The 27,884-nt window shown below is 37.5% G+C and overlaps 1 protein-coding gene and 2 pseudogenes across 3 annotated transcripts; 2 read left to right on the top strand and 1 right to left on the bottom strand.

Annotated features, from left to right (window-relative positions):
- Positions 1 to 563: 563 nt before the first annotated feature.
- LOC120156453 (LRR receptor-like serine/threonine-protein kinase RPK2) lies at positions 564 to 4,093 on the top strand. Of its 3 annotated transcripts, none has more exons than XM_039167780.1 (2): positions 564 to 2,826; positions 2,860 to 4,093. In XM_039167780.1, the coding sequence occupies exons 1-2, from the start codon at positions 813 to 815 to the stop codon at positions 3,969 to 3,971; spliced, it is 3,126 nt and encodes a 1,041-aa protein (XP_039023711.1). In that variant the 5' UTR covers positions 564 to 812; the 3' UTR covers positions 3,972 to 4,093. The 3 variants fall into 3 exon arrangements, with proteins under 3 accessions (XP_039023711.1, XP_039023712.1, XP_039023710.1); XM_039167781.1 differs by having other exon boundaries at positions 565 to 3,369; positions 3,419 to 3,573; XM_039167779.1 differs by having other exon boundaries at positions 565 to 4,093.
- A 1,511-nt stretch (positions 4,094 to 5,604) lies between these two features.
- LOC120156474 lies at positions 5,605 to 7,526 on the bottom strand (annotated as a pseudogene).
- Positions 7,527 to 8,191: 665 nt separating this feature from the next.
- On the top strand, positions 8,192 to 27,671 carry LOC120156473 (annotated as a pseudogene).
- The last annotated feature ends 213 nt before the right edge of the window (positions 27,672 to 27,884 follow it).

Genomic DNA, 27,884 nt, shown 5'->3' with positions numbered 1-27,884 from the left:
TCCATTAAATGAGATAAAAATTTCAAATGAAATTAAATAAAATCGGATTCACAAATTTGAACATATAATATTTATTATTATAAGACTGGGATAAGGATGCTCATAGAGTCTATGTCAAACCATGTTAACCCGATCCGGGTTTTTTTCCTGATTAATCCGGTTTTTAAATCATTGTTAAAAGTAAACCGGCCAAATAAACAAAAATATTAAACATTATCCTTCGGGTGCGTCACGGTGGCGATAGGGTGGCGTTAGCATAATATAGTCAAATTTCCCACCTAGTTTTCATTTTCACCTTTTCATTTCCCTTTTGGATTTTTCCACCGTGAAAGAAAACGACACCGCTGGTTTCTAAACTGAGCGGGCATTAGGCAACATATTCCACGTAAAAAAACAACAAGAAGGACCCACAAGTTTCCATCTGGTCTTCTCCGGAGCCGCCGTGCATTGACGGTTCTGATGCATTAATTGACCGGCATATGGACCCCACCACCCTCACCTCTAGGCCCCCTCTCCCACCTTTACTGCATTTCCAGGAAAAAGGAATATACATAAAAAAAGCTCCTCAAAGACCCAGACTTTACACGACCCAATAAAGCAAAAATTAAATAAAGGAACGCAGTTTTCATCTTCGAATGCCCTCTCAATAATTTTGTTGTTTGTTTCCAGGGAAAAAAAAATCAAGTTTTTTCTTCCTCTGGGGAGCAAAAAAAGAGTGGTTTTTTTGGGACTTTGGGTAGACTGGTTCAATAACAAAGGGGGATCCTTTCTTTGTTGGGTTGTTTTTGTTTTTTTTTTCTTGGGAAACAAACATGAAATGTTGTCATCTGTTGTGGAAAGGTACGGTCTTGTTTTTGTTTCAGTTGTTTGTTGTCTTCTACTTGGTTTCAGGGAAGATGGTTCCTGAGAAAAGGATCTTATTAGAGTTCAAAACCTCTGTTTTTGACCCTTCTGGGATTCTTTCAAGCTGGAACTTTTCAAAGAACCCGAATCACTGCTCTTGGTTCGGCGTTTCCTGCAATTCGAGGTCTCGGGTCATCTCCATCGACATATCTGGTGGCTGTTGTGAAGGTAACTTTACTCGAGCTTGTTCTAGCTCGTCAAAGCTGTCTAAGTTTCCATTTTACGGTTTTGGATTGAGGAGAAGAGCATGTTCAAAGGGGAAATTGGTGGGGAACTTGTCACCTTTGGTTGGGGAACTTACTGAGCTTAGAGTTTTATCTCTTGCTTTTAATGAGTTCGGTGGTGAAATTCCTTTAGAAATTTGGGGCTTAGAGAAATTGGAACAACTTGATCTTGAAGGGAATTCATTTACTGGGAAGTTGCCTGATGAATTTGTGGGGTTGAGAAATTTGAGGATTTTCAATGTCGGGTTTAATGAACTTGATGGCGAGATTCCAGGGTCTTTGTCGAAGTTTGTGGACTTGGAGGTTTTGAACTTAGCTGGGAATAAGCTGAAGGGGTCTATACCTGGTTATTTCGGTAGTTTTCGTAATTTGAAAGTGCTTCATTTGTCTAATAATCAGCTAAACGGGTCGATTCTTGATTGTTTTGGAAGTAATAATCGGTTTCTAGAGCATCTTGATATGTCGGGGAATTTCCTAGTTGGGAGTATTCCTGGTAGTTTGGGGAATTGTCAGCGGTTACGGACTCTTCTGTTGTTTTCCAACATGTTGGATGGTGTTATTCCTAGTGAGCTTGGCCAGCTGCATAAGCTTGAGGTTCTTGATGTTTCTAGAAACAATCTTAGCGGTGTTATCCCCACGGAGCTTGGAAATTGTGTTCGGTTGTCCGTTCTTGTGCTATCTAGTCTCTTTGATCCCGTGCTGAGAGGGCAGGATTCAAGTCAAGAGCTGTCGTTTAGATTGCTGTATTCTACTACCGATGAGTATAATCGTTTTCAAGGCTCCATTCCAATGGGAATCACAACCCTTCCAAAGCTTAAAGTACTTTGGGTGCCCGGGGCGAATCTGGAAGGGAAGCTACGGAGAAATTGGGGTGGTTGTGAGAACCTGGAAATCGTAAACTTAGCTCAGAACCACTTTGATGGGGATCTCTTTGGAGTGTTCCATGGATGCAAGAAACTACGCCATCTAGATTTGAGCTCAAACAGGCTAACTGGAGAGCTTGATGAGAATCTTCATGTTCCTTGCATGACACTTTTTGATATCAGTGGGAACCTCATGTCGGGATCAATCCCCAGGTTTAATTTCGCTGTCTGCCCCGGTATTTTCTCCTTAAGTTCTGAACTTCTCCAAACCCGTGATCCAGCAACTGCTTATCTATCATTCTTTACATATAAAACACATCTCCAAACGATTTTGCCATTTTCGGGTTTGAGAGCTGCGCTGTTTCACAATTTTGGTGGAAATAACTTTTCCGGTTCACTCCCATGGCTACCGATTGCACCGACAAGACTGGCTAAGCAAATTGACTATGCATTTCTTGCCGGTGGAAACAATCTCACCGGTTCATTCCCAGGAAGTTTATTTGGAAACTGTAATAAGCTCCATGGGATGATTGTTAATGTTAGCAATAACAGATTGTCCGGTCATATTCCATCCCAAATTGGTGAAATCTGCAGATCCCTTAGATTTTTGGATGCCTCTGAGAATCAGATTGAAGGAGTGATTCCTCAAAGTTTCGTGGACTTGAAGTCCCTTGTTTTACTTGACCTGAGCGGTAACAAACTTAGAGGTCCAGTTCCTGAAGGGCTCTGCCAGTTGAAACATCTCAAACACCTCTCCGTGGGAAGCAACAACCTAAGTGGTGCCGTTCCTTCTAGCTTTGGACGGTTTCGTTCCCTCAAAGAGTCAGAACTTTCATCAGATTCACCGTCTGTACAAACAGATGATCTGACAGCCAACACTGAAGATTCACAAAATGCAGAAGCTCCTCCTTCGGGTAACACAACTGCCAATAACAGTTTAGATCCCATTGAGATTGCATCCATAACATCTGCCTCAGCCATTGTTTCAGTTCTTCTAGTTCTAGTCATCCTATTCTTTTACACCAGGAAATGGGTTCCGAAGTCCAGGGTTCAGGTTTCTGAATCAAGGGAAATTATGGTTTTTGTCGACATTGGGGTTCCACTGACGTATGAAACTATTGTCCAGGCAACCGGGAATTTCAGTGCCGGCAAACGCATTGGAAATGGAGGTTTCGGTTCCACTTACGTGGCTGAAGTAGCTCCAAGAACCCTAGTGGCAGTGAAAAAGCTTGCTGTTGGAAGGTTCCAAGGTATTCAGCAGTTCCATGCTGAGGTAAAAACTCTCGAAACAATGCGGCACCCTAATCTCGTAACTCTAATAGGGTACCATGCCAGTGAATCAGAGATGTTTCTCTTATATAATTATTTACCGGGTGGTAATTTAGAAAATTTTATCAAGGAAAGGTCCACAAGAGCTGTAGATTGGATGATTATTCACAAGATTGCTTTGGATATAGCCCATGCACTTGCTTATCTACATGATGAATGCACCCCAAAGGTACTGCACCGGGATGTCAAGCCGAGTAACATATTGTTGGACAATGATTGTAATGCTTATCTGTCTGACTTCGGATTATCAAGGCTTTTGGGTTCCTCTGAAACCCACGCAACAACTGGTGTAGCCGGCACGTTCGGATACGTTGCACCCGAGTATGCTATGACCTGCCGTGTGTCCGAGAAGGCTGATGTTTACAGCTATGGCATTGTGCTGCTCGAGTTGATATCAGATAAGAAGGCTTTCGATCCATCATTCTCCTCTCATGCAAACGGTTTCAATATCGTCTCTTGGGCCTGCATGCTGCTGCGACAGGGTCAAGCAAAGGATGTGTTCACTACAAGGTTATGGGAAACAGGTCCTCGAGATGATTTGGTGGAACTGCTGCACTTGGCCATAACGTGTACGGTCGATAGTCTCACAAACAGGCCAACTATGAGTCGAGTTCTCCGACGGTTGAAGCGAATTCAACCTTCTTCCGTATGATGATATAGTTTATAGTTGCATGACTTGATCTAAGAAGGAAAAGCTCAAGTGTACAAATCATAACTTTGCATTTGTGATTTTGGCTGAGGCAGGTTTGCCATTGCAATATAATATTTTCCTTATTTGCTGTGCCGAGTTCTCACTATGATTTGCTCATAACCTAATTTTCACACGGCATATCTTCCATCGCCCTTGTTCTGTCCCCTTGTTTTTGACCGTCATATACAGAGTTTTGCCTACAAGTCGCGGAGCTTTGCCAGTTCCACTGTCTTTGTCCCCGGAGAACTGGTAATCTCTCGATTACCTTGATATTGCGAGGATAGGTTACTACTGGAGCTTTTTGTTTCACTGCTACTTCCAGCTCCTGCAATGAATAATGTGATTCAGAATGGTAAGTACTAATACTACCAACTCCTAGTTGATATCAATATCGAATTCGAATAAGAAACTACGAATGACTAACTAAAAGAATCATCAAAATCACTATCTATATGAAATGCTTTGTGTATCTAAGAAACTATGGAATGGCAAAAGACTTGGTGTCAAGTGTTAAGTCAATGCCGGTCCCAGAATCGATCCTAATCAACCAATATTTCTACGATCCTCCCATAGACAATGCCGCAGAAAGGTACCTTGAAGTGTTTTATTTTCATCCCTGGAGCTCCTTTGTTTCTCACATCTCCTCTTAGCTTCCATTCTTAATAGGGTGTGCAACTCTTCCTCCACTCTTCCTCGGTCCCAATATGCAAAGAAGAGGCCCTCATGAGAGTTAGCACCGGACAATGGGCTATTAAATTTATTTGCATGCTTATCAACCCCAAATCTACCTCCTTAACTAATGATAACCCAAGATTCAGCTCTACTTGCTCTTCTTGTTCACCTTTACTTCTTGTTGAAGCTTGTGTTTCACTTGGGATGAAGCTTTGCAATAGATTATCAGCACCACTTGGGACGATTTATATTTCAAGAGTTTTAAAAATATATTTATGATTTTTTAAATATCTTTACTGAGTAATGTTAAAAAATTATGAAATAAAGTTATGTTGATAAGATAAAATTTAATCAAAAATAAAAATCAATATAAACTTAATTAGATTGAATTATCATAACTAACCTTAAAAAATAAAAAATCAAACCGGATCCAGCCTACTTAGAAGAGTAATTTCGGGGGGGGGGGGAAGTCTTCATCAGTTAATATTTTATATAAAAATTATATTAAAAAACGTAAGGATGATCAAACAATCAAAACCATAATTAAGCTCATAGACTTGGATTATTGTTCACATCAGGGAATTTTATTTATTAAAAGAGAAAATGATATGACGCGTGGCGATAACATGGTATGTAATATTTAAATATTTACTTTTTAGCCTCCTTTTTTAATTATTTTTTCGTTTTGTTGGGGAAAGCCGGCAAGGACAGTACAGGCGGGATTTTTGGTGTTTGATAAATCGCCACGTGGGGGTTCACGCATTGACAATATGTAACTAACCCAAGGGAGGTGGTCCCCAATGGTATTTTTGCTACCATGGGTCTAAAGAAATTTCCAGATTTATAATCGAGTCCCTACCTACCCCACCACCATTATCCCTACCTACCACGTGGGGGTTCATGCTTCTGCAAGTAGGTACAGGATGTGTTCACTTGGACATTCACGTGCACAGTCTATAGTCTCACAAACAGGGCCGACTATGGGGCAAGTTGTTCGAAGCTTGAACCGAATTCGACCTTCTTCAGTAAGATAATATGGTTTCTATAGGTGCATGACTTGATCTAGAAGGAACAGCTCGTGTGTACAAATCATAACAAACTTTGCATTTCTAATGCTCTGACTGAAGCAGGTTTACTAATGCAATATATAGTACTTGTTTGCAGTAAATATGTTTTTTTCTAGGAAACCACAGAATCAAAATAGGGGCAGTCGAAAAATGGTCCTCGGAAACATCAGAAAATCGATTTTCTAGTGGGTTTATGAAAGGGAAGCAAAGGAAGGGTTGATAACTATATGCCTAAGGGGGTGATCCACATCGCCACCGCCTGCATGCTTGACAAACTCCGCCGGAGACAGAAAACTGCCGTGGCATACACACATTATCCTCACTTCCTCTCCCTTTGCATACTTGTATAATATACCATCTATTCTTTTCCCATTAGGACCTTCTCCCTTTGAGAAAACACAAGGCATGTCCTCCATTGCGTGCCCTCCTTCTTTCCCCTTAGTTTCGCCCAGCAGTCTGGGAGTTCTGCTGGTTTCACCCGTCTCTGTCCCCGAAGAACCAGTAGCTTCTCGATTGCCTTGATCTTGCGAGGATAGGGAACTACCGGAGCTTCTTGCTTCACCACTAATTCTAGCTCCTGAAATGAATGTGATCATAGAAAACATTAAAACCATCCACTCCTTACCAAATGAGTAATCAGCTTTTCGAACATAGATTCTCGACACCAATGTCCGACATGCCAAGGCGGTTCGCAATGAGACACGGGAGAAGTCAAATTCTTCAACATTTTATTACCAAACATCAATTGAAACATACCAAAAGACATTCAGGGTATTCAAAAACATGCAATCACTCTCAAGGAATTCACCAGCAAATCCAAGGAGCAGTAAAAGCAACTTCGATCAAGGATGATTACAACCATAAGCACACTTCTATTGAAAAATCAAGGATGATTGTTCTCCTCGCAACATCGATTAAACCTTAATCTATTCCACTAATCTCTCTTCTAATGATGATCCGCAGAGTTTAATCCTAAGCAGCATTCCTCATTACAATGATATGAATTAGCAACAACTTCAGTGACAATTATAAGTGCATTAATGCATTGGTACTTTCTTGCACTAGCTACTTAGACTAGCTAAGATTAAACCTACGGCTACAATCCTCCATAGATAAAGCAGTAGAAAGGTACCTTGAAGTGCTTTATTTTCCTCTCTTGAGCTCCTTTGCTTCTCACATCTTCCTCTTAGCTTCCATTCTTCTTAGGGTCTGCAACTCTTTTCTCTTCCTCCACTCTTCCTCGGTTTCAATAGGCAAAGAAGATGCTCTCATGAGAGTTGGGCGAGGAACAGACGGTGGAGTAGGATTGGCATCATCGATCTCTCTAAAAATCGGTATCGAACCAGCAATGGACGATGACCTTTTCAGCTTGTTTGCATGCTTATCGACCCCAAATCTACCACCTAATGATAACCCAAGATTCAGCTCCACTTGTTCTTCTTGTTCATCTTCACTTCTTATTGAAGCTTGGGTTTCACTCGAGATAAATCTTTGTAATAAATTTCTGGCGTAATTCTCTGTTTGAAGAGAAAGATTCCCCATTTCTTTGCTGCTGCCACTTATACTACTATTGATGTTTTCACTTGCTTGTGACCCCATTTTCGATGGAAACATTAGATAGAAAATACAACAGCCAACAAGAAAGATTCTTTTTTCTTTTCCCTCTTGAAATAAAGCTACCGTCTTTCGCCTATGAAACAGAAACAAAAATCAGTCCTTGATCTGAGTTAGCCTTAACCATGTAAATGGAAAGGGTCAAATTCTGGTTTTGGTCCCTATATTATATTTAATTTTAATTTGATTCTTTACTTTTATAATGTGATAAGTTAGTTCAAATGATAGACACTATTAAATATTCTCAATTCCCAACTATGTTATCATAATTATGGATGATAATTTGATATGAATTTAATGGAGTTTAATTCGACTCAATGTTATAGAGTTTGGCTTTAAAGAAAATTGAATTTGAGTCGAGTTAGATTTTATAATGGGAGAGGTCGAATTAATTTTGAGTTTAGAAGTTAAAAATCACTGACCCAACTTGGGATAATAGAATAATTTTATTCTATATATTTAGGGATAATTGTTATAATGTTACTCTTTATATATTTTTTTCATTTAAGTCTCTATTTTGTTGAATAAAATAATAATTTTTTTGTATATTTGAGCCAGGTTGGATGTAAATTTTTATGTCAAATAAGATCTTCCTAAACTCATATCAGATAAAATTCGAGTAGAGAGATATGCTTTTTGAATCGGATCAAGTTGGTCGGAAATCCTAATTTTGAGTAACAAATTATATTAGAAGGATTGAATCTCGACTTAAGGATAATACAAGGACAAAAACCGATATTTGACCTATAAAAGAATCATAAACTTGGAGCATAATTCACATCAAAGAATTTTATTTATTAAACTTGGAAAAGGAAATACCTTTGGGAAATGATAATGAAAAGGTTTTTCGTGAAGAGACAGGTGGCGATAACACGTGGTATGTTATACTATTTGAATAATTTCCTTTTTAGTCCCTTATTATTGTTATTATTTTGAGTAAAGCCGGCACGGGTTTGTTTTAGGGGTTTGATAAATCGACACGCGGGTTCACGTACATGTTTAGTAAACGAGGTAAATAAATAACCAAAGGAATGTGGTACCCTTAAGGCTAGTTTTACAACTATGGGTCTGAAGAAATTTCCAGATTTATAATCAAGTCCCCACCTACCCCACCACCATTATCCCCAAGGCAAAGTTAAGCCGACAACAATAATAAAAAAGGAACGACGAGAGATGAGAGCACGAAAAAGCCACGTGTAATAATTTTAATATTCAATCCTCCCGACTTAATTCGTATGAGGAGATGCTTAAACTAATTGTGGAATAAATCATATACTTAAAATAGGGTTTAAATCATAAAAAAATGTTATTATTTCATTAACTTATAATGAAAAATATTCTATAAATATTTATACGAAGGAATATATGATTTTATATAAAGAGTGTAAACTTAAAAAGTTAGATTAAAATTTTATGAGTATAATAATAAGATTATATCATCAATAAAAAATAAAAAATAAATACTTAAACTATATAGAGAGATAATTTTAAAAGGCGAGACTACACCACAACATCTCCTCAGTTTATCCTTATCTATTCCAATATCATTTGACATATAAAATTTTAATCATAAACTTTAAATCATAATTATAAATTTTAGATCTAAAAAATATATAATCATAAACTCTCAATTCGAAATAAAACACAAAATAAAAATAAAGTAATAGATATAATAAAAAATAAAAATAAAAATATATAATTAATAATAAATAAAGGATAAAATTCAAATAAATAAATTAGAAGTACAAATAAATAAATAAATTCTAATACACTTTTTAATATAAAAGGTGAAAAGGGAAAGAGTCATAGGCTTAAATTTGTTTAACTAACATTAAATCATAAGCTTAAATTTTCTATTTTAAGCTTTAAATCAAATTAGGGGCAACTTTTAAGGATAGATTTAGAATAAAATTAAATAAAAAAAAGAGAAAAACTGTGGGTTGGACACGTCAGTGACTAGACAAAGTGTTAGAAAGATTCTCCGAAATAAAATATGACACGTGCTGGTTGTTAAAAAGGAAAAGAGTGGGACATCATTGGCAGAGTCGCAATTCGACAAAAATAAAGGTCGGTGGCGAGGCCGGCTATTTCACTAAACTGACACGCCTTTAACGAATATTTATTTTTTTGATATCGTTTAATATATATTTCTCGAAGTGGCATCCTTTCGGTTGAGCTGGCAAAAGACGGGTCTCCGGGGACGCGCTTTACCCGTGTTTTCGCTGAGTTGGATGCCACGTGTGGAAGGCGCATCCCCGGGGACGGGGACGCGCCTTTTGCCAGCTCGACTGCCACGTATTTTGTTTAATAATAAAAATTTTATTTTTATTATTATTATAATTATAAATTAATAATATATTATGTAAAGTGTTTCGATTATAATGTAAGAATTATTAAATGTATTTTGTTAATGTGTTAAAGGTGGAGTGAATTATCTACATTAATATGATATAACAATATATGAAAACCAGTTTTGACTTTATTGTAGTTATAGGAAAAATGTATGAAATTATAATATTACACATATGGTTATATTATTATTTTTGATTTTGATTATCGATATATTAATTTTATCAGTTAATTATTTAAATGTTATCAATCTAGTCATCTCTTATCAATATTTAACGAAAATATTGATGCATAAGTTAATAAATTAGTATAATTACATATTTAATCTTCAAGACTTACATATTTTATGAAATTAGTCTTATTGAAAATTTAATTTAATAAATTTAAGCATCCAATCAGAACATCAAATGAGTCATCGTATACATAATTTTTTTAATAACTTTTAATTTTTTTAATTTAATATTTTTCTCTACTTAGAAGGTGGAATTATTATTATATTTAAAAAACAATTAAAACTAATAATATTAATTATTATATTAAATAAATATATTAAAAAAATTATGTATTTAAAAGTTAAAAAAAATTATTTAGGTGTACATACATTGACAAATTATATAAATGCAATAAAATTAAATTATTAGAAACAAAAACATTCATTTAAATACAATATTAATTACATAAGAGTTAACGGTTATATGATGATAACAGAGCTGAACATTTTTTTCTATTGTGCCCGATGTTTCTACAATGCCCACATCGTTTTTGTTCTGTTGACTTCTCCCGAATATCCATATCACAATGTATTCTAGTAGATTTTGGACGACCTGAGTCCCTCAATAGCAATGGATCTGGTACAATTGTAAGCCAAGTTTGAATCTCATTTGGGTCTCTTTCGTTTCCTATGGGCGAAAACTCAAATTCATATACCTTGAATACTTGTGAAAGTTGGTATACGGGATCAACATAATTTTTGTAGTCCAAATGCGAATGTGAGCAAGCAGCAATGACATGAGAGCATGGATATTTGAGTGCTTGAAAGAAACCACAATCGCACCACCTCTCTTGCAGATTAACTCTGAAAGAGTTAGCTCCAATCCCTTGCAGCGGACGTGGCATTTCGGTTACACGAAATAATTCACGGGTGCGAGAAAAATTTGTAACTAACATCCCATTTGATGCAGCCACTTTTTTCTGTAAATCAACTACTAGTCTTGGGTGGTAAATATGTCCGTTTTGCATCCAAGTAAGAGCTTGTCCACCGAGCTTTGCAAAGAGTTGACCCAAACGAAAATAAGTCGTTTTAACCAACGCTGTGACTGGTAAATGACGCGCCCCCTTTAAGGTTGAATTTATTGCTTCAGCCAAGTTTGTTGTCATATGACCATAGCGATACCCCCCGTCATATGCATTTGTCCATATTTCTTTGATGATGTCCATAATGTACTCGCACCCCTTCTTATTTTTGCCAAACAGCTCTTGTAGCATCGACTCAAACCTTTGAGGTAAGAGTTCGTAACCTAAGCCATTAGGAATATGTAATAGTTAATATGAAGTATAAATAAGTAATAAGAAATTGATAGAAAAATTGGGAAAAAGTAACATACCCATCCGCACGACTAACTGACGTTCATCGTTCTTCTTGTATTTTTCGTAATAGTTTGCAGCAATATGACAGACACAATAACGATGTTGAACATGTGGAGGTCTATACATTGTACCCAAAAAGTCCATTGCTGCTTTTATCCCGGCTCCTCGGTCTGAAATAATGCATACTCGTTCCCTGGTGACAACATGTAAACGTAAATTTTTAAGGAGAAAAGACCAAGACTCAGTGTCTTCTCCTTGAACGAGGGCAAACGCAACAGAAAGAATATTGCGGTTTCTATCTTGGACCACAACCAATAATAAAACTTGCTTGTATTTCCCATACAAGAAAGCACCATCAATTTGGACAACTGGTTTACAGTACTTGACTGCATTAATACACTGAGGGTAAGTCCAAAAGACACGGTAAAATTGGCAGCGATCGCGAACCATTCGATCATTCACGTAATGATGTTGAGTTTCGAACTCAACAATTATCCCGGGATTAAGTCTTTGCACAACATGAAACCAACTGGGCAGCTCGTTGTAAGAGGAATCCCATACGCCATAAAGTTTGCAAATGGCATTCTGTTTTGCCAACCACGCTTTTTTATATGAGACAGTGTACCCATATTGTGACTGTATAGTAGAAATCAACACTGCAACAGCTATATGAGAGCTTTGCTTCACAATGGGCATGATTGCTTGGCAAATAATGTTGGAGTCCAAGTTGGGATGATCCTGGTTTATACCTGTTGCATAACATGTATGAGGACCGTTGTATCTGGTTAGTTCCCATAAATTGTTCTTCCTCTTCCTCTTTGATACACGGACCATCCATTGACATCCGTTGTCACGTTGGACGCAGTAGCTGACATATTTCTCCGTGTTAGATCAATCAACTCGGGACTTAACTGAGTTACGAATATTGTAACTCTTTATTGCCATCATTTCTTCCTCCTTCGATGCGAACTCCATTCCAATATGTAAATTACCGTCATTGACTAATGATTGAAGTCCATAGTTACCAACATCAGGAAGATCTGGAAATTCAGGCTCATACATTGCATCATAATCATCCTCATACATATGTGCAAGAAGTTCGGCTGGTGTTGTATTTATCGGAATGTCATCCTCGTCATCATCAGAATGTACGTTAAACTGTGGTGAGTCAGGTTCAACGAATAATCCCGTTTCAGCACCATCTGCACCTGGCTCCCGAAGAGGTTCTTCTGGTGGAGATGAGGGTTCCTCCGATAATTCAATGTTGAGGTCAAATAAGTTCCCGCTTGCTTGTCATCCACTTGAACTTGATGCCATTGTATCATGTGGGATGTGAATAGACTGCCGTCTCGTTGGCATTTCCATATGTAAGTCGAAAACATTGGCAGATGAATGTCTGCCCCTTGAAGTAGAAGAGATGTTGCCATATGGATTGTTAGTGAAGCCACGTGGGTTGAGATCATAAGCAGTTGTAGATGAATGTCTTCCTATTGAACTTTATGGCATGGTATCTGGCGTTGGATCTGCCATTAATGATGTGAAATCATTACAGATCAGTTGTGTCAGGCTATCAACTTGATCAGCTTGATATGCAATGCCAAAGTGAGAGGAATATGAGAGACCACGGGTTGCACGAACCTCAATAAAAGTGGCATACATTTCAATAAGAGATTGTAAACTCCCCATATGAGCATCAACCATCATAGAAACATCATCATCGTTTGAAAGCTGAAATCATGTATACGTGAGCAGAAAAAGTTCAGTAGGAAATCTGTACTGAAGTGAAGATAGTCTTCTCTGGCCTGCTACACGAATCTTTAACGAAATTTTTGTGATTAACTCCTCAACTGTGATGTTTCTCTTCAAGGTTAAGGGGATATAATGATCTGACTCAAAAATAACCCCCTCTTCAGCTTCCTTAATTTCTCCATCATACAAAACAACAGCAGAAAGATGACTCATTTTCAGAGAATTTGAGAATTTAGAGTTTGGGAATTTGAGAATTTGAAAGCTTGTGAACTGAAGTTTGTTTTGAAAGTTTATAATATGTTGCATACAATAGTGTCTATAATCAGAGTACTATTCACATGAAGGCGCGTTCCCGGGGGCGCGCCTTCCATTATTTTGTCAGAGAATATATTATAATTGCCCTATTATGTCACTCATGTCCCTCGGGGACACTAGATATATCAGTACCTATTATTTCTCAGGGGACTTGAAGGCGCGTTCCCGGGGGCGCGCCTTCCATTATTTTGTCAGAGAATATGTTATCATTGCCCTATTATGTCACTCATGTCCCTCGGGGACACTAGATATATCAGTACCTATTATTTCTCAGGGGACTTGAAGGCGCGTTCCCGAGGGCGCGCCTTCCATTATTTTGTCAGAGAATATGTTATCATTGCCCTATTATGTCACTCATGTCCCTCGGGAACACTAGATATATCAGTACCTATTATTTCTCAGGGGACTTGAAGGCGCGTTCCCGGGGACACACCTTCCATTATTTTGTCAGAGAATATATTATCATTGCCCTATTATGTCACTCATATCCCTCGGGGACACTAGATATATCAGTACCTATTATTTCTCAAGGGACTTGAAGGCGCGTTCCCGGGGGCGCGCCTTCCATTATTTTGTCAGATAATATGTTATCATTGCCCTATTATGTCACTCATGTCCCTCGGGGACACTATTCATATCAGTACCTATTATTTCTCAGGGGACTTTAAGGCGCGTTCCCGGGGGCGCGCCTTCCATTATTTTGTCAGAGAATATGTTATCATTGCCCTATTATGTCACTCATGTCCCTCGGGGACAGTAGATATATCAGTAAATCAGGTAAATTATAACCAAAATTTAACTTCTTTTGAAAGTTCAGCAAGTTAAGAATAACTTAAATTAAAACGTTATGTGAAGTTTGAATAAATTAGATAAAATGTTATGGATAAATTGAATAAATGTGAAGTGATAAGTTGATTGTGACATTGAAATTGTATGGAATGAGCATCGAGATATTTTTACGAATAAATGTGAAGTGATAAGTTGATTTTAATGTATACGTTTTAATATATATGTTAATGATAAAATCATATGTATGGATAAATTTAATTTCAATTTAAGTATTGTGAACTATAATTGGAATATAACTTTTAATTTCGAATACAATTGGAATATTAAGTTGAAATTTAATGTTAAATTTCGAATACTATAATTTATATTTTAATTTTAAATTTCGAATAATATTATTTTAAATTTTATTTTAAATTTTGAATAATATAATTTTTATTTTAAAAACATTTATCAAACATTTAATGTTAAATATGAATAAAAAATAACATTAAAAATATGTGTGTAATAACCATGAAACATTTAAATAACATAACCAAATTACATAAAATTCTGAAATATAACTATTTAAATAACATTAAAATACAACTGGATCACCGATGTCGTCTTCTCGAATGAGTTCCTCATGGCGGTGGTTGTCTATTTCGTGGAGGATTTCTTCGTGGAACTTGTTCTTCGGTCTCCTCATCTTCACTATCATCATCAGCATCATTTTCTTCATTTGGTGTAGATGACGCTGAAGGGGCTGAAGGGCCTGTATAAAATAACGACCCTGGAGGAGTGCTAGTAACAATCCCACCGCTCCCCGGGAACTGTGAAAACTGTGGAAACATTGGCATCGATGTCTGTGATCCAGATGGATATTGAGGTATCTGCGGAGAAGCACCACCAGCCAAATAAGATGCATATGAACCATATGCTGGATCATTAAACATAGTCGTATATGCACCTCCATATGGTATAAAACCCTGCGGGCTAGGCATGTAACCTGGCGGGCTAGGAATGTAACCATGCGGGCTCGGAATGTAACCCTGCGGAGATGGCATATAAACTGGTGGGCTTGGTATATGAAGTGGAGGGCTGGGCATGTACCCCTGCGGCATCGACGGATAAGGATGTTGTGGTGGGACTGATGCAGAACCGGTAGCGCCTTCTCTCCGTCCACGCGTCGGGAGACGATGATATTGAGACGGTTGACATCTTTCTCGGCTCCTAGGAATATTAACCCCTCGTGCTTCCGCCGAAAGTAGAAACGACTTCCCATTTTCATTAAACCAGCCCATATAGTTATCCGTAACCATATGACCAGTTTCAGCGTAATATTGTCGAGGGGCCAATAGTGTATATCGATTCTCCCAAAGCGCAATCCAATCTCTGTGTCTCACCACCCAGTTAACATCTTTCTTTCCTCGTCTATCTATGTTATGCAAGTCGTCTAAATTCCTAGGTGCTCCATGAATATATTGCGTACAACCATACTGACGGAGCACGCGATCAACTGGATGCCACTCAATAATAGCATAACATATAAGAGGTATAACCGATATCCATACCTCTAATGACCCACTAAGGTGGGATGGGATGCAAGCTTTCACTTCATCGCTCGCGTAAGGTATCCACTGAAACTGAAATATAAATATACAATTCAAATAAATAAAATATTCTAATTATATCTAGCATTTTAAATTAAAATATTAATAATTAAACAAATTTAAAAACATACCTCAGACCCAGCTTTCGTATCAATAAGTAAACGAATTTCCTCTAACCCAGTAGGTGTACTTTTATGGTCTTTTCTTTTCATCGACCACCTATGAAATATAATATAAACTAAATATCACCCTATTTAATTGAAAATATTTAAATCAAAATTTAGTTCGAAAATTACCTCAACAATAAGGGGAATACGTATGGTTCATTCACGATCGGGCATAAGAAAGGCATGCGGAACCACGCCCATGATTGTAGAAGCAGAAGACATCCACCGATAGCAGTTTTCTTATAATTCGTCGCCCGACACATTTCTCTAAAGAGAAATGCCAAAACTGCAGCGCCCCAACTATATCTTCCAGCTTCATCAAAATCGATCAGATGTCGCAACCACATACAATGCACCTGGTTGCGAGATTTATCGGGCATCAATATTCCTCCAATTATTCGTAGAATATATGCCCGAGCACATGCCTTTGCTTGATCCTCTAAAGCATTTTCATTTAAAACCTCAAAATTAGCTTTCAACCAAGATAAAGCTATTCTACCTCCATTAAACTCTGGCGGAGCAGCTCCAAGATAATCAATGCACATTGATTGTCAATCACCATCCGCCATACCACACATCATATTTTCGTCGACGGGAAGCCTAGATGCATAGAGACATCCTCGAATGTAATTGTGGCCTCTCCACATGGAAGGTGAAAAGTGTGTGTCTCGGGCCTCCACCTCTCAATCAGTGCAGAAATTAGGACAGGTTCGAGTTTGCAACCGCCAATAATTGTTGCAATATACCCGAACCCAGCAGAAGCCAAATATGGCAAAATACGTTCCGGTGTCGGTATATGTGGATTTTTAATAAAAGTCTCTAAAATACGATCAGTATCATAAATAATATACATTATAAAAAATAAAAATTAATATAAATTCATAATAACTTTAAAATAAAAATAAATTTAAATATTAACATTAATTATAAAAAATATTACCATATCGCTAAAATGTCTGGAGATATGATCAATATCCAATCGCAACAGCATTTCGTTTTCTATTATAACTGTAGACAAAACAATATAATTAGCACAAAAAAATTAATAATTCTAAATAAATAATAATTATATAAATATTATTTTAATAAAAAAATAATATTTACATAAATATATTAATATAAAATATAATAACTATTTTAAAAAATATTAACATAAAAATAAATTTCTTACCACTAATAACAAATTTAAAACTCAAATAGTTGGAGAATTTGAGTTATATAAGAGAGGAAAATATGATTTTGGTGTGAAGAATGAGGGAGGGTTGAGGGGGTTTATATAGGGGAGGAGGGGGGTAGTTAGGAAAAACGGACATTTATGACATTTAATGGAAGGCGCGTCCCCGGGGATGCGCTTTTCACACGTGGCAGTCGAGCTGGCGAAAGACGCGTCCCCGGGGATGCGCCTTCCACACGTGGCATCCAACTCAGCGAAAACACGGGTAAAGCGCGTCCCCGGGGACGCGCCTTTCGCCAGCTCAGCCGAAAGGGTGTCACTTCAAAAAAAAAATATTAAACGGTGTCAAAAAAGTAAATATTCGTTAAAGACGTGTCAGTTTGATCAAATAGCCGGCGAGGCCTAGATGACAGTGGCATTCGTAAAGATTTTTTTGCTTATCTTTTCAAAATTTAGAAGGTTAAATTGGATTAACTTTTAAATAATAATAAGTTAATTTGATAAAATAGATATTAAATTATCTAAATATAATTAAAGTTTTGAATTTTAGTATTTTGAATAAATTCATTATTTTTATAATATTTTATCTAGATCAATTAATAAATTAATTTTTTATCTTTTATTTTACTCTTCATATTGGTTTTTAAATAAAATATTTTTTAGTTGATGTAATATAACATCTTTAATCTTACCCGGACATGACATAATACAAGCAAAATGCATTACAATAACATAATAGGATTAAATGGGATTAGTTTGAAAGTTTGTTAATTTTTAAAGTACATATATTCAAATAAAAAGATCAAATCGTGAAACACATCAAATATGAGAATATATTAACAAATAATATGAAAAAAATAGACACCAACTATTATTTTATCCATTTTAGAAGTAGAGCATTGAATATTGATACCACATATTATTTTATCCACTTTAGAAGTAGAGCATTGATATGACATAGCAAAATAATAAAAGGAATATGAACGAAGTGAAATGTGAACAAAATATCAAAAACGATTACAGCACTTCACAATATATGAATACATATAAAGAAAGGAATTTGAATCAAAATGATATGTAAAATAAATTAAGTCAAAATACGCAGCCAAAGCAATTTTTGTTGTCCTGAAAGGCAATATGATCGGGTGAAGATTGTTAATAAAGAAAGGACAGGCTAATAAGGCATAAAATCACAAGCCATAACAACACTGGTACGGAGACAATTTCTGGTATTCTCGACAAAACAACACTGGTTGGTTTGATCAAATTAACAGTAATACCTCTAACCTCAACAGTAATTTACTTTCCACGAAACCTCAAAAAGCCCAGCTTTGACTTCCCTTTCTTCCTCCTTCAGAAGTTGCTGCCTACAGCGCTTCAATGGCTGCTGTTTGTAGTAGCAATAGCAATAGCAATAGCAACAGCTGCATCGGTAAAGTGAGTTACATGGCGTAAGCGAGGGTCAATGGAAAGCTGAAAAGGCAATTGGCGGGAACGCCAAAGCTCTTCAATCCTTGAGAGAACTCATCGTTTTCCCTCTACTCTACTCTCGTGAAGCGAAGAAACTTGGCCTCACAGTACCAAACTTTTATCTTTGGTGCATTTTTGTATAATAGTTATAGCCTTGGTTTTAACTTATGGGTTTTCTTTCAGTGGCCTCGTGGTTTGCTCCTATATGGTCCACCGGGCACCGGGAAGGTAACTGACTGCCTTATCCATATGCCTTTCCTTCTTTTGTTATTCAAATTTGTGTTCATTTTTTAATTTGGAATACTCAGATATGATCCTTTTATTTATTTTTGGAAGTAATTTGGTTTTCTTTGCAATGGTAGACAAGCTTGGTACGTGCAATTGTTCGAGAATCCGGTCCATTTAATTGTTCTCAGGTACTGCAATATTTGCATTTATATTTCCATGATATAGAATTGCATACGTCTGTTATAAAAGTTAAGTGTTTGAATAATTGTTTTGTCATTTTCGACTTCGAGTTTCAGTTTGTTCTAATGATATTTGGTTGTCTTGCAGTCCACATTCTGTTCACAGAGCAAATGCTGGAGAAAGTGAGAATTTTGCGGGAAGCTTTTTCAGAGGCATCTTTGCATGCTAGTTCAGGCAAACCATCAGTTATTTTCATTGATGAAATAGATGCTCTCTTCCCTCGTCGTGGTTCAAGGCTGGAATGAATGATTTTTCCTTCTTTTGGTAATTGTATTTGAATGTGGTTGAACAACAAGTTGAGAATTCATGGGATTCAAGATGTAACAAATGTATGATAGTTGATCGCTTATATTTGGATATTGTGTGAAGCAGAATAGTTCTAATGCCATTTCCTTTATCTACATCTTCCTATACATTTCTTCCTATGGCTCTCTTGGCGAGAAAAAGAAAAAAAAAGAAATCATATTTTGATAATGATTGCAAAGATCGATACATGATAGTGTCCGTCGGGATATATATTTATCTATGCATTGCAGTTTGCATGTAACCAACTGATGCTTTTCTGAAGTATCATGGAACTAACTATGTTTCTATTTCAGACGGGAGCAGGATGTTCGTCTAACTTCTCAGCTCCTTACACTGATGGACTCCAATAAACCCTCACCAAGTTCTTTACCACAAGTTGTTGTGGTTGCATCAACTAATAGGTTGGTTTCTCTAACTCAAGATACAAGACTCCATTCTACGTGTATTTGTTATGGTCAGCCTTGTTTATATGGAACATAGTGTTGAGCTTCGGGAGTTTTTTATATAATGATTCACATTACTTGTCTTCCCATGTTTATGTTAGAGCCTCGTAGTAATGCATTATGCTTAGTACTCTCCAGTTCCCACTACTTTAAATAAACATTTCTCCGAGTGGCTTATTAAGAATTTTCATCATTCATTTGTTGTGGGATTTGATGCTATATTTATAAATTTAAATGCATTGGGCTTTATAAATTTTGTATCCAGTTATCTTCTTATTTTAGTTCATGATTTTGCTAAAAGAACCAGGCTATAATGCCTTAACTGATGTTCTGGCGGTTAAGTCACAGAAAGCTAGCTGCAGTCTGTCTTAACTTTTGAGGTTAACTGGTATTTTTCTCCATCAAGAGTGGATGCAATCGGCCCAGCTTTAAGAAGGTCAGGGCGTTTTGATGATGAAGTTGAAGTTAACACTGTTGGAAATAAAACGCTCACACAAACAACTTTTATTGAAACTCAAACAAATATTACAAGAGTACTCTCACTCGAAAACAAGAACTACAACTCACTCTTATAAGACTTTGCTTCTTCACTCACTTAGAAGCTCTTAATTTTTCTTGATGCTTAAAACTAAAATGGGAAGGGGTATTTATACTACTCAAGAACAATCCTACACCACACAAATAAACTAATTTAAACCATTACAAATTCAACAAATATCTAACTCTCACCTAACTAAATTGATGTAAGCAATGACATCATTAATTAAATGATGTAAGCAATGACATCTTTAATTAAATGATGTAAGTAATGACATCAATTTAGTTTGGGTTTGGGTTTAGGCTCCCATAATGGATCAAGTTTATGATCCAACACCCTCCCTTAAACTTGATCTCGTGACCCCTAGTAGGTTCCTTAATCTTAAGAAGTCTTCGCTGGTCAGTGGCTTGGTAAAAATATCAGCAACTTGATCTTGTGACTTCACATATTCAACTTCCACATCTTTTCTTGCAACACACTCCCTTATATAGTGGTAGCGAATATCAATGTGCTTGCTTCGATCATGGAATACTGGATTCTTCGCTAAGGCAATGGCTGACTTGTTGTCGACACAAACCTTGGTAGGCTCTTCTTGTATCAAACCAATCTCCTTCAATAGATTTCTAAGCCAAATTGCATGACAAACACATGAGGTAGCAGCAACATATTCCGCTTCACAAGTGGATAATGTGACAATCGGTTGTTTCTTTGACATCCATGTGAATGCAATATCTCCCATGAAAAATACGAATCCAGTAGTGCTCCTTCGATTATCTATGTCTCCACCCCAATCACTGTCGCTATATCCAACAAGCTTGTAATCATTAGAAACTGAATAGAACAAGCCAAAGTCAATTGTACCTTTCAGATAGCGAAGAATTCTCTTTGCGGCTTTAAAATGGGTGGTTGTTGGGGATTCCATGTAGCGACTAACCAATCCAACTGCGTGAAGAATATCGGGTCTCGTGCAAGTTAGATAGCGTAGACTTCCTACCAAACTTTTGAAGAATGTTGGATCTACACTTTCGCCTTCTTCATGTTTGGTCATCTTGATCCCGTATTCTGCCGGTGTGCTTATTGGCTTACAGTTCTCCATCTTGAACTTCTTCAGTATCTCCTTTGCATAGCTTTCCTGTGAAATGAAAATTCCATCATTTTGTTGCTTAACTTCAATGCCAAGGTAGTACGCCATGAGCCCCATGTCTGTCATCTCGAATTCTTTCATCATCACATCCTTGAATTCATTAAACATGCTTGGGTTGCTTCCAGTGAAGATCAAATCGTCCACGTAGAGGCACACGATCAAAATATCTTCATCTTTGATCTTGATATATAGAGCATGCTCGTAGGGACATTTGTTGAAGCCATTCTCTTGGAAGTACTTGTCGATTCGGCTATTCCATGCCCTTGGTGCTTGTTTTAGCCCGTAAAGAGCCTTCTTCAACTTCAACACCTTGTCTTCATGCCCTTTGACTTCATAGCCTGATGGTTGCTGAATGTAAAGTTCCTCTTCAAGAACTCCATTTAGGAAGGCGGACTTTACATCCATCTGTTGTATCTTCCACTTGTTTTGAGCTGCCAAAGAAATGATTAGTCTGATAGTCTCCAGTCGAGCAACAGGAGCAAATACCTCATCATAGTCAATTCCAGCCTTTTGACTATAGCCTTTAGCAACTAGCCTCGCCTTGTGCCTTTCAATCTCTCCTTTGGCGTTTTGCTTTGTTTTGTAACCCATTTGACACCTATCGCCTTATGTCCCTTGGAAGTGAGGTAAGTTCCCATGTGTCATTCTTCTCGATGGCCTTGATTTCTTCGTCCATCGCATCTCTCCATTTCTTTTCTTGTACCGCTTCTTGAAAGCTCACTGGTTCACAATCGGCAAACAGACAAAATAATGTAAGATTATCTTGTCGTTCAGTTACCTCATAGAGATCTCTAAGGCTTCTTGTGCGTTGCACAACTCTTTCACTTTGACTCCTACTTGACGATGATGAAGGTGATGAGTCTCCTTGAGTGGTTGATGTTGGTGAAGTGGGTGGAGTTGCAAGCTCTTGTTGAGATTCATCTAGTTGCTCCCTCATTGTCTGCTCATCTTCTTCAAACTGAGGAAAGAAATTGAAGTCATCTGTATGGGAGTTAAAATCCCATTCTCCTTCTTCGTTGAAGACCACATCTCGACTAATCACAAACTTCTTATTGTCTGGATTGTACAACTTGTAGCCCTTCGAATTAGCATCATAGCCGATGAAGATAAAACTCTCGCTTTTATCATCAAGCTTCGTTCTTCTCTCGTCTGGTACGTGAACATGGGCTATACTTCCAAAGGTTCTCAAGTGGGAAATGCCAGGCTTTCTTCCACTCCATGCCTCTTGCGGTGTCTTTCCCCATACACTTCTTGTTGGAGATCGATTTGACAAGTAGACTGCACACGATACTGCTTCCGCCCAAAATTCTTTGGGTAGTTTCTTGCTTTTGAGCATGCTTCGTGCCATGTCGAGGATTGTTCTATTCTTTCTTTCTGCCACACCATTTTGCTGGGGGGATCTAGGAACTGTCATTGGTCGACGAATTCCATTTGCTTCACAGACTCTTGAAACTCCCTGGAAGTAAATTCTCCACCTCGATCGGATCTCATGGCTTTGATCTTTCTACCGCTTTCTCTCTCCACTGCTGCTTTGAACTTCTTGAATACTTCAAAAACTTCTGACTTCTGTTTCAAGAAATATACCCAGGTTTTTCTTGAAAAATCATCAATGAAGAGAAGAAAATAGTTATTGTTACCGAGAGAACTTGGCTTGATCGGTCCACACACATCGGTATGGATGAGCTCAAGTGGCTTCTTAGCTCTTGTCTCTGACTCCTTTGGAAAGCTTTTCCTGAATGTTTCCCGACTAGACACCCTTCACAGAGTTGGTCAGGATGGTTGATGTGAGGTAGTCCTTTCACATCTCCTTCTTAGATAATAGCTCTAGACCTCCAAAATTGAGATGCCCAAATCGAAGATGCCAAAGCCATGATGCATCTTTGTAGCAAGCTTTCAGGCACTTTGCAACATCATTTTGTATGTTGATCAAGAACATTCTATTCTTTGACATCGGCACTTTAGCAATGAAGTTATTCTTATCATCTTTTATAGAAAGATTATAATTATTCATATGAATATCATAACCTTTCTCTACCAGTTGCCCTAAACTTAAAATGTTACTTTTCATATTGGGCACATAGTAGACATTTGAAATAAATTGATGTCTCCCATCTTTCAAACGGATAAGAATGTTACCTCTCCCTTTCACTGCTATTGTGGAATCATCTCCAAACGAAACATTTCCACTTACTGACTCGTCTAGCTCCACAAACATGTCTTTCCTTCCACACATGTGATTGCTTGCACCACTGTCAAGATACCAGGAATTTGCTTGGCCACCATCAGTTTCCTTTCGTGCTAGAAGAAGAGTTTCTTTGCCATCTGTCTTTTCCTCCACGTAATTGGCCTTCTCCTCAATTTTGTTGTTGGGAGCTCTACATTCTGAAGCATAATGCCCAAATTTTTTGACAATTATAACATCGAATTTGAGATTTGTCATACTTTGAGTTGGATTAATTCTTCCACGGCCTCGTGTTGAGCTTTCTCCTTTCTCATAGTGTTGTTGGAATTGTTATTGTTGTAATTCCAACCTCGTCCACGACCTCGACTTCCACCTCGTCCATGGCCTCTACCTCTGCCTTGGCCACGTTGGTTTCTATCATTGCGTTGGCTCTCATGCATATCCTTGAGTTGCAGCTTGAGGAGTTGCTCAGTAAACTCATGCTTCTTTTTATGCTCTCTTCGTATGCTTGCAATGATCCTTGGAGCTGTTCGATCTTCATTTCTTCCAAGTCTTTAGTTTCTTCAATCGTCACGACGATGTGCTCAAATTTGGGATCCAACGAACGGAGTATCTTCTCTATTATCCTCACATCGTCTAACTTTTCACCATTTCTTTTTAATTGATTAGAAACAGCTACTACTCTTGAGAAATAATCTGAAATAGACTCAGATGCTTTCATGTTTAAGGATTCGAATTCACCTCTTAATGTTTGGAGACGAACCTTCTTCACTTGCTCGGATCCTTTGTAAGAGGTTTGCAGCTTCTCCCACGCTTCCTTGCTAGAGCTTGCACTTGAAATCTTTTCAAAACCATCATCATCTAAGCTTGATAGATGAGGTAGAGAGCCTTCTTGTCTCTCTTTCTTGAATCCTTCAAAGTTGTCTTTTGATCTGGTGTAAGAGTAGCAAAAACATCATCATCCGCAGGCTCATTATAGCCTTTCTCTATGATATCCCACACATCTTGTGATCCAAGAAGTGCCTTCATTTGATACTCCAATTGTCGTAGTTGTTGTTGTTGAGTGTCGGAACTTGGAATGGTGCCATACCATTTGCCATATCTCTCAATATAATGAGATTTTGTAAAATCCGATTGCACGGATGAATCCGGAACGATGAAAAAAAAAAAAACTTTGGAGGGCTTGGACACCTCGGTCAAGGGCTCCAACTCGGCTGAATCGGCTCAACTCGGTGAGTCAACTCGATTTTCTGGCAGCAGTCTTCCGGCGGTGCGTGGCGGTGCGTCAGAACTCAGATTGAGAAAATTCTGGCGGCGGCGTATTCCTCTCGTCGAGACCTTCGATCTTTCCAACTCTCTCTGATGCCACTTTGTTGGAAATAAAACGCTCACACAAACAACTTTTATTGAAACTCAAACAAATATTACAAGAGTACTCTCACTCGAAAACAAGAACTACAACTCACTCTTATAAGACTTTGCTTCTTCACTCACTTAGAAGCTCTTAATTTTTTCTTGATGCTTAAAACTAAAATGGGAAGGGGTATTTATACTACTCAAGAACAATCCTACACCACACAAATAAACTAATTTAAACCATTACAAATTCAACAAATATCTAACTCTCACCTAACTAAATTGATGTAAGCAATGACATCATTAATTAAATGATGTAAGCAATGACATCTTTAATTAAATGATGTAAGTAATGACATCAATTTAGTTTGGGTTTGGGTTTAGGCTCCCATAATGGATCAAGTTTATGATCCAACAAACACACCTAATGAAGAAGAAAGGTTTCAAATTCTCAAGTTAACACTGGTTTCCTTGCATTTATTATGTTCCTTGTATGTGTTGCTTTGCTTACTTTAATCAATCAAACGCTTTAAATGTACGAAAAGTTGTAAGCACCAGTTGTAACCGTAATAGTTGCTTGATTGGCATCCCGATTTAGGGTGCTTCAGGTCTAAAAGCTTTGTTGTCATTTTTTTCCAGCTTTATACGAGGAAGGTTCCTTTGGATCCCAGTGTTAACTTACAACTTACAAGCTGTAGCTGCATCTTTGCAATGGATATGTTAGAGCTGATTTGGAAGCTTTGTGTCGTGAGGCAACCATGTCTGCAGTTAAAAGGTCTACTGATGCAAGTGAAAATCTAGGCGCGGTTAGCTTAACAGTGGAAGATTGGAAGCATTCTAAGTCTGTCGTTGGCCCAAGCATAACAATAGGTGTAACTGTGGATATACCGAATGTGAATTGGGATGATATCGAAGGACTCAAAGATTTGAAGGTGAGCATTTCATGTTATTTCACATTGAGAATCTTGTATTTCATTTTACTTTAATTTTTGAACAGAAAAAGCTCCAGCAAGCTGTTGAGTGGCCTATCAAACATTCAGCTGCATTTGCAAGCTTGGGACATAACCTATGCGTGGAATTCTTCTGCACGGACCACCAGGATGCTAAAAAACGAAGCTTGCTAAAGCAGCCACTCATGCTGCCCAAACTTCTTTTTTCTCTTTGAGGTTAGATTATCTTTGTTGTAATTTTGTAATCCATAAAACATGTATGGAAGGCCTTATGATTTTGTCTGTGGTTAATTAAACTTCGACAAATTATCTTGTACTAGTCTGTAGAGTTAGGTTTTGAATATGTTTGATATATTTGCATTTTGCCTTTTGGCCTCACTGCTTCAGTCTTGTGCCTGTTTAAAGACTTTACAATGTACTACTGGTGCAGAGCTATTCGGGTATGTTGGAGAGGGTGAAGCTTTGTTGCAATATACATTCGTAGAGCGTGTCTGGTGGCACCAAGCATAATTTTCTTTGATGAAGCTGATGTTGCTGCTGCCAAACGGTTAGTATGTAGCATTTTACTCAATAGAGTTCTCCTTGCCGTCATTGAAAGACACAAAGGCTCTTGCTGTATAATTTAGGTTTTAAACTACCGCAGAAGTGTCTAATTATGTTTTTCACATGCTATTTAATTATATGACAATTAGACTCCACAAGATTTGATTCTGTTATTTGGTAATGTATCTCCTAAGTTAATGAATGGTATTAAGTGAACTTGAGATTACAGTGATTACAGTCAAGCTTGGGCTCTAGATATTCTTCTCTTCATTTTGCTTTTAGACCATTATTGTACTTCAAACTGTTTTCTTATGTCCTTCCGTAAATGGCAGTGGTGAGAGTTCGAGGAACGGTAGTGCAGTTGGAGAGAGGCTTCTATCCACTTTACTGACTGAAATGGATGGTTTAGAACAGGCAAATTTAAGCGATAATCCCGTGATCTCTATTTTCTGTCTGTTTGACAAGTAGGGATGTTATCTAGTATTCTTTGTATGATTTTGAGTTAAACCTTTTTCAGGGGATTCTCATATTAGCTGCAACCAATCAACCTCTTGCAGTCGATGCTGCGCTCATGTGACCCGGAAGATTTGATTTGGTAAAGAATCCTATCATATCAGTGGTCCGAATTTTGAAACGTGGAAAGGCAAAATACTTCGAAACTACATGACTTGTCTAATTCCTAACATGAAAATATAGGTGCTCTATGTACTACCACCCACTCGGTACGAGGTCCTTGTGCATACACACAACATTGAAGTCAGGGGTGACGTTGATCTGAAAAGAATAGCAGAAGATACGGCGCTGTTCACAGGAGCCGAATTGGAGGGTTTGTGCCGGGAAGCCGGAATAGCAGCTCTGAGGGAAAACATATCTGCCACTGTAGTCAGCAATCAACGTTTCGAAACAGTAAAGAAGTCCCTAAAACCAGCATTAACTAGAGATGAAACCGAATCTTATTCATCATCCTTGAAGAACCAAGGTTTAATGTCATCCCCCGCCGGTACCACCGAGTTGAAACTTCGTACCGGACGAGGAGCCATAAGAGAAAAAAAGTCATCATGCTCTGGGTGTCATAATGCTCGTTGCTGGTAGATATTTATTCATGTACAATGAGCAAACTCTATATGAAGCAGTGGTTACATAAAAATTAATAGGATGATGATGATATCACTTATACAACCAGTTTGTAGCATTTGAATTGAACACAAAGTGTGATCTCTCTAGTAAAAAAATAACATACTTTGTCTCGGTGATCTAGGTTAAATATCATTGATTGATTGTACTGTGTGTGTGAGTTTATCCAAACAAAAAAATAATAATAATACAATATATTACCATGAGATTACAAGAAAATATTAAAAGAAATTCTGCAACATTTGTTTATTTATTAAGCTTGTTGGTA

The sequence above is a fragment of the Hibiscus syriacus genome, unplaced genomic scaffold (assembly GCF_006381635.1).
Source record: "Hibiscus syriacus cultivar Baekdansim isolate YM2019G1 unplaced genomic scaffold, ASM638163v2 tig00111220_pilon, whole genome shotgun sequence".
Classification (NCBI taxonomy): domain Eukaryota; kingdom Viridiplantae; phylum Streptophyta; class Magnoliopsida; order Malvales; family Malvaceae; genus Hibiscus; species Hibiscus syriacus.
Note: the sequence above shows the minus strand (reverse complement) of the source record. Positions and strands in the feature narration are given on the sequence as shown.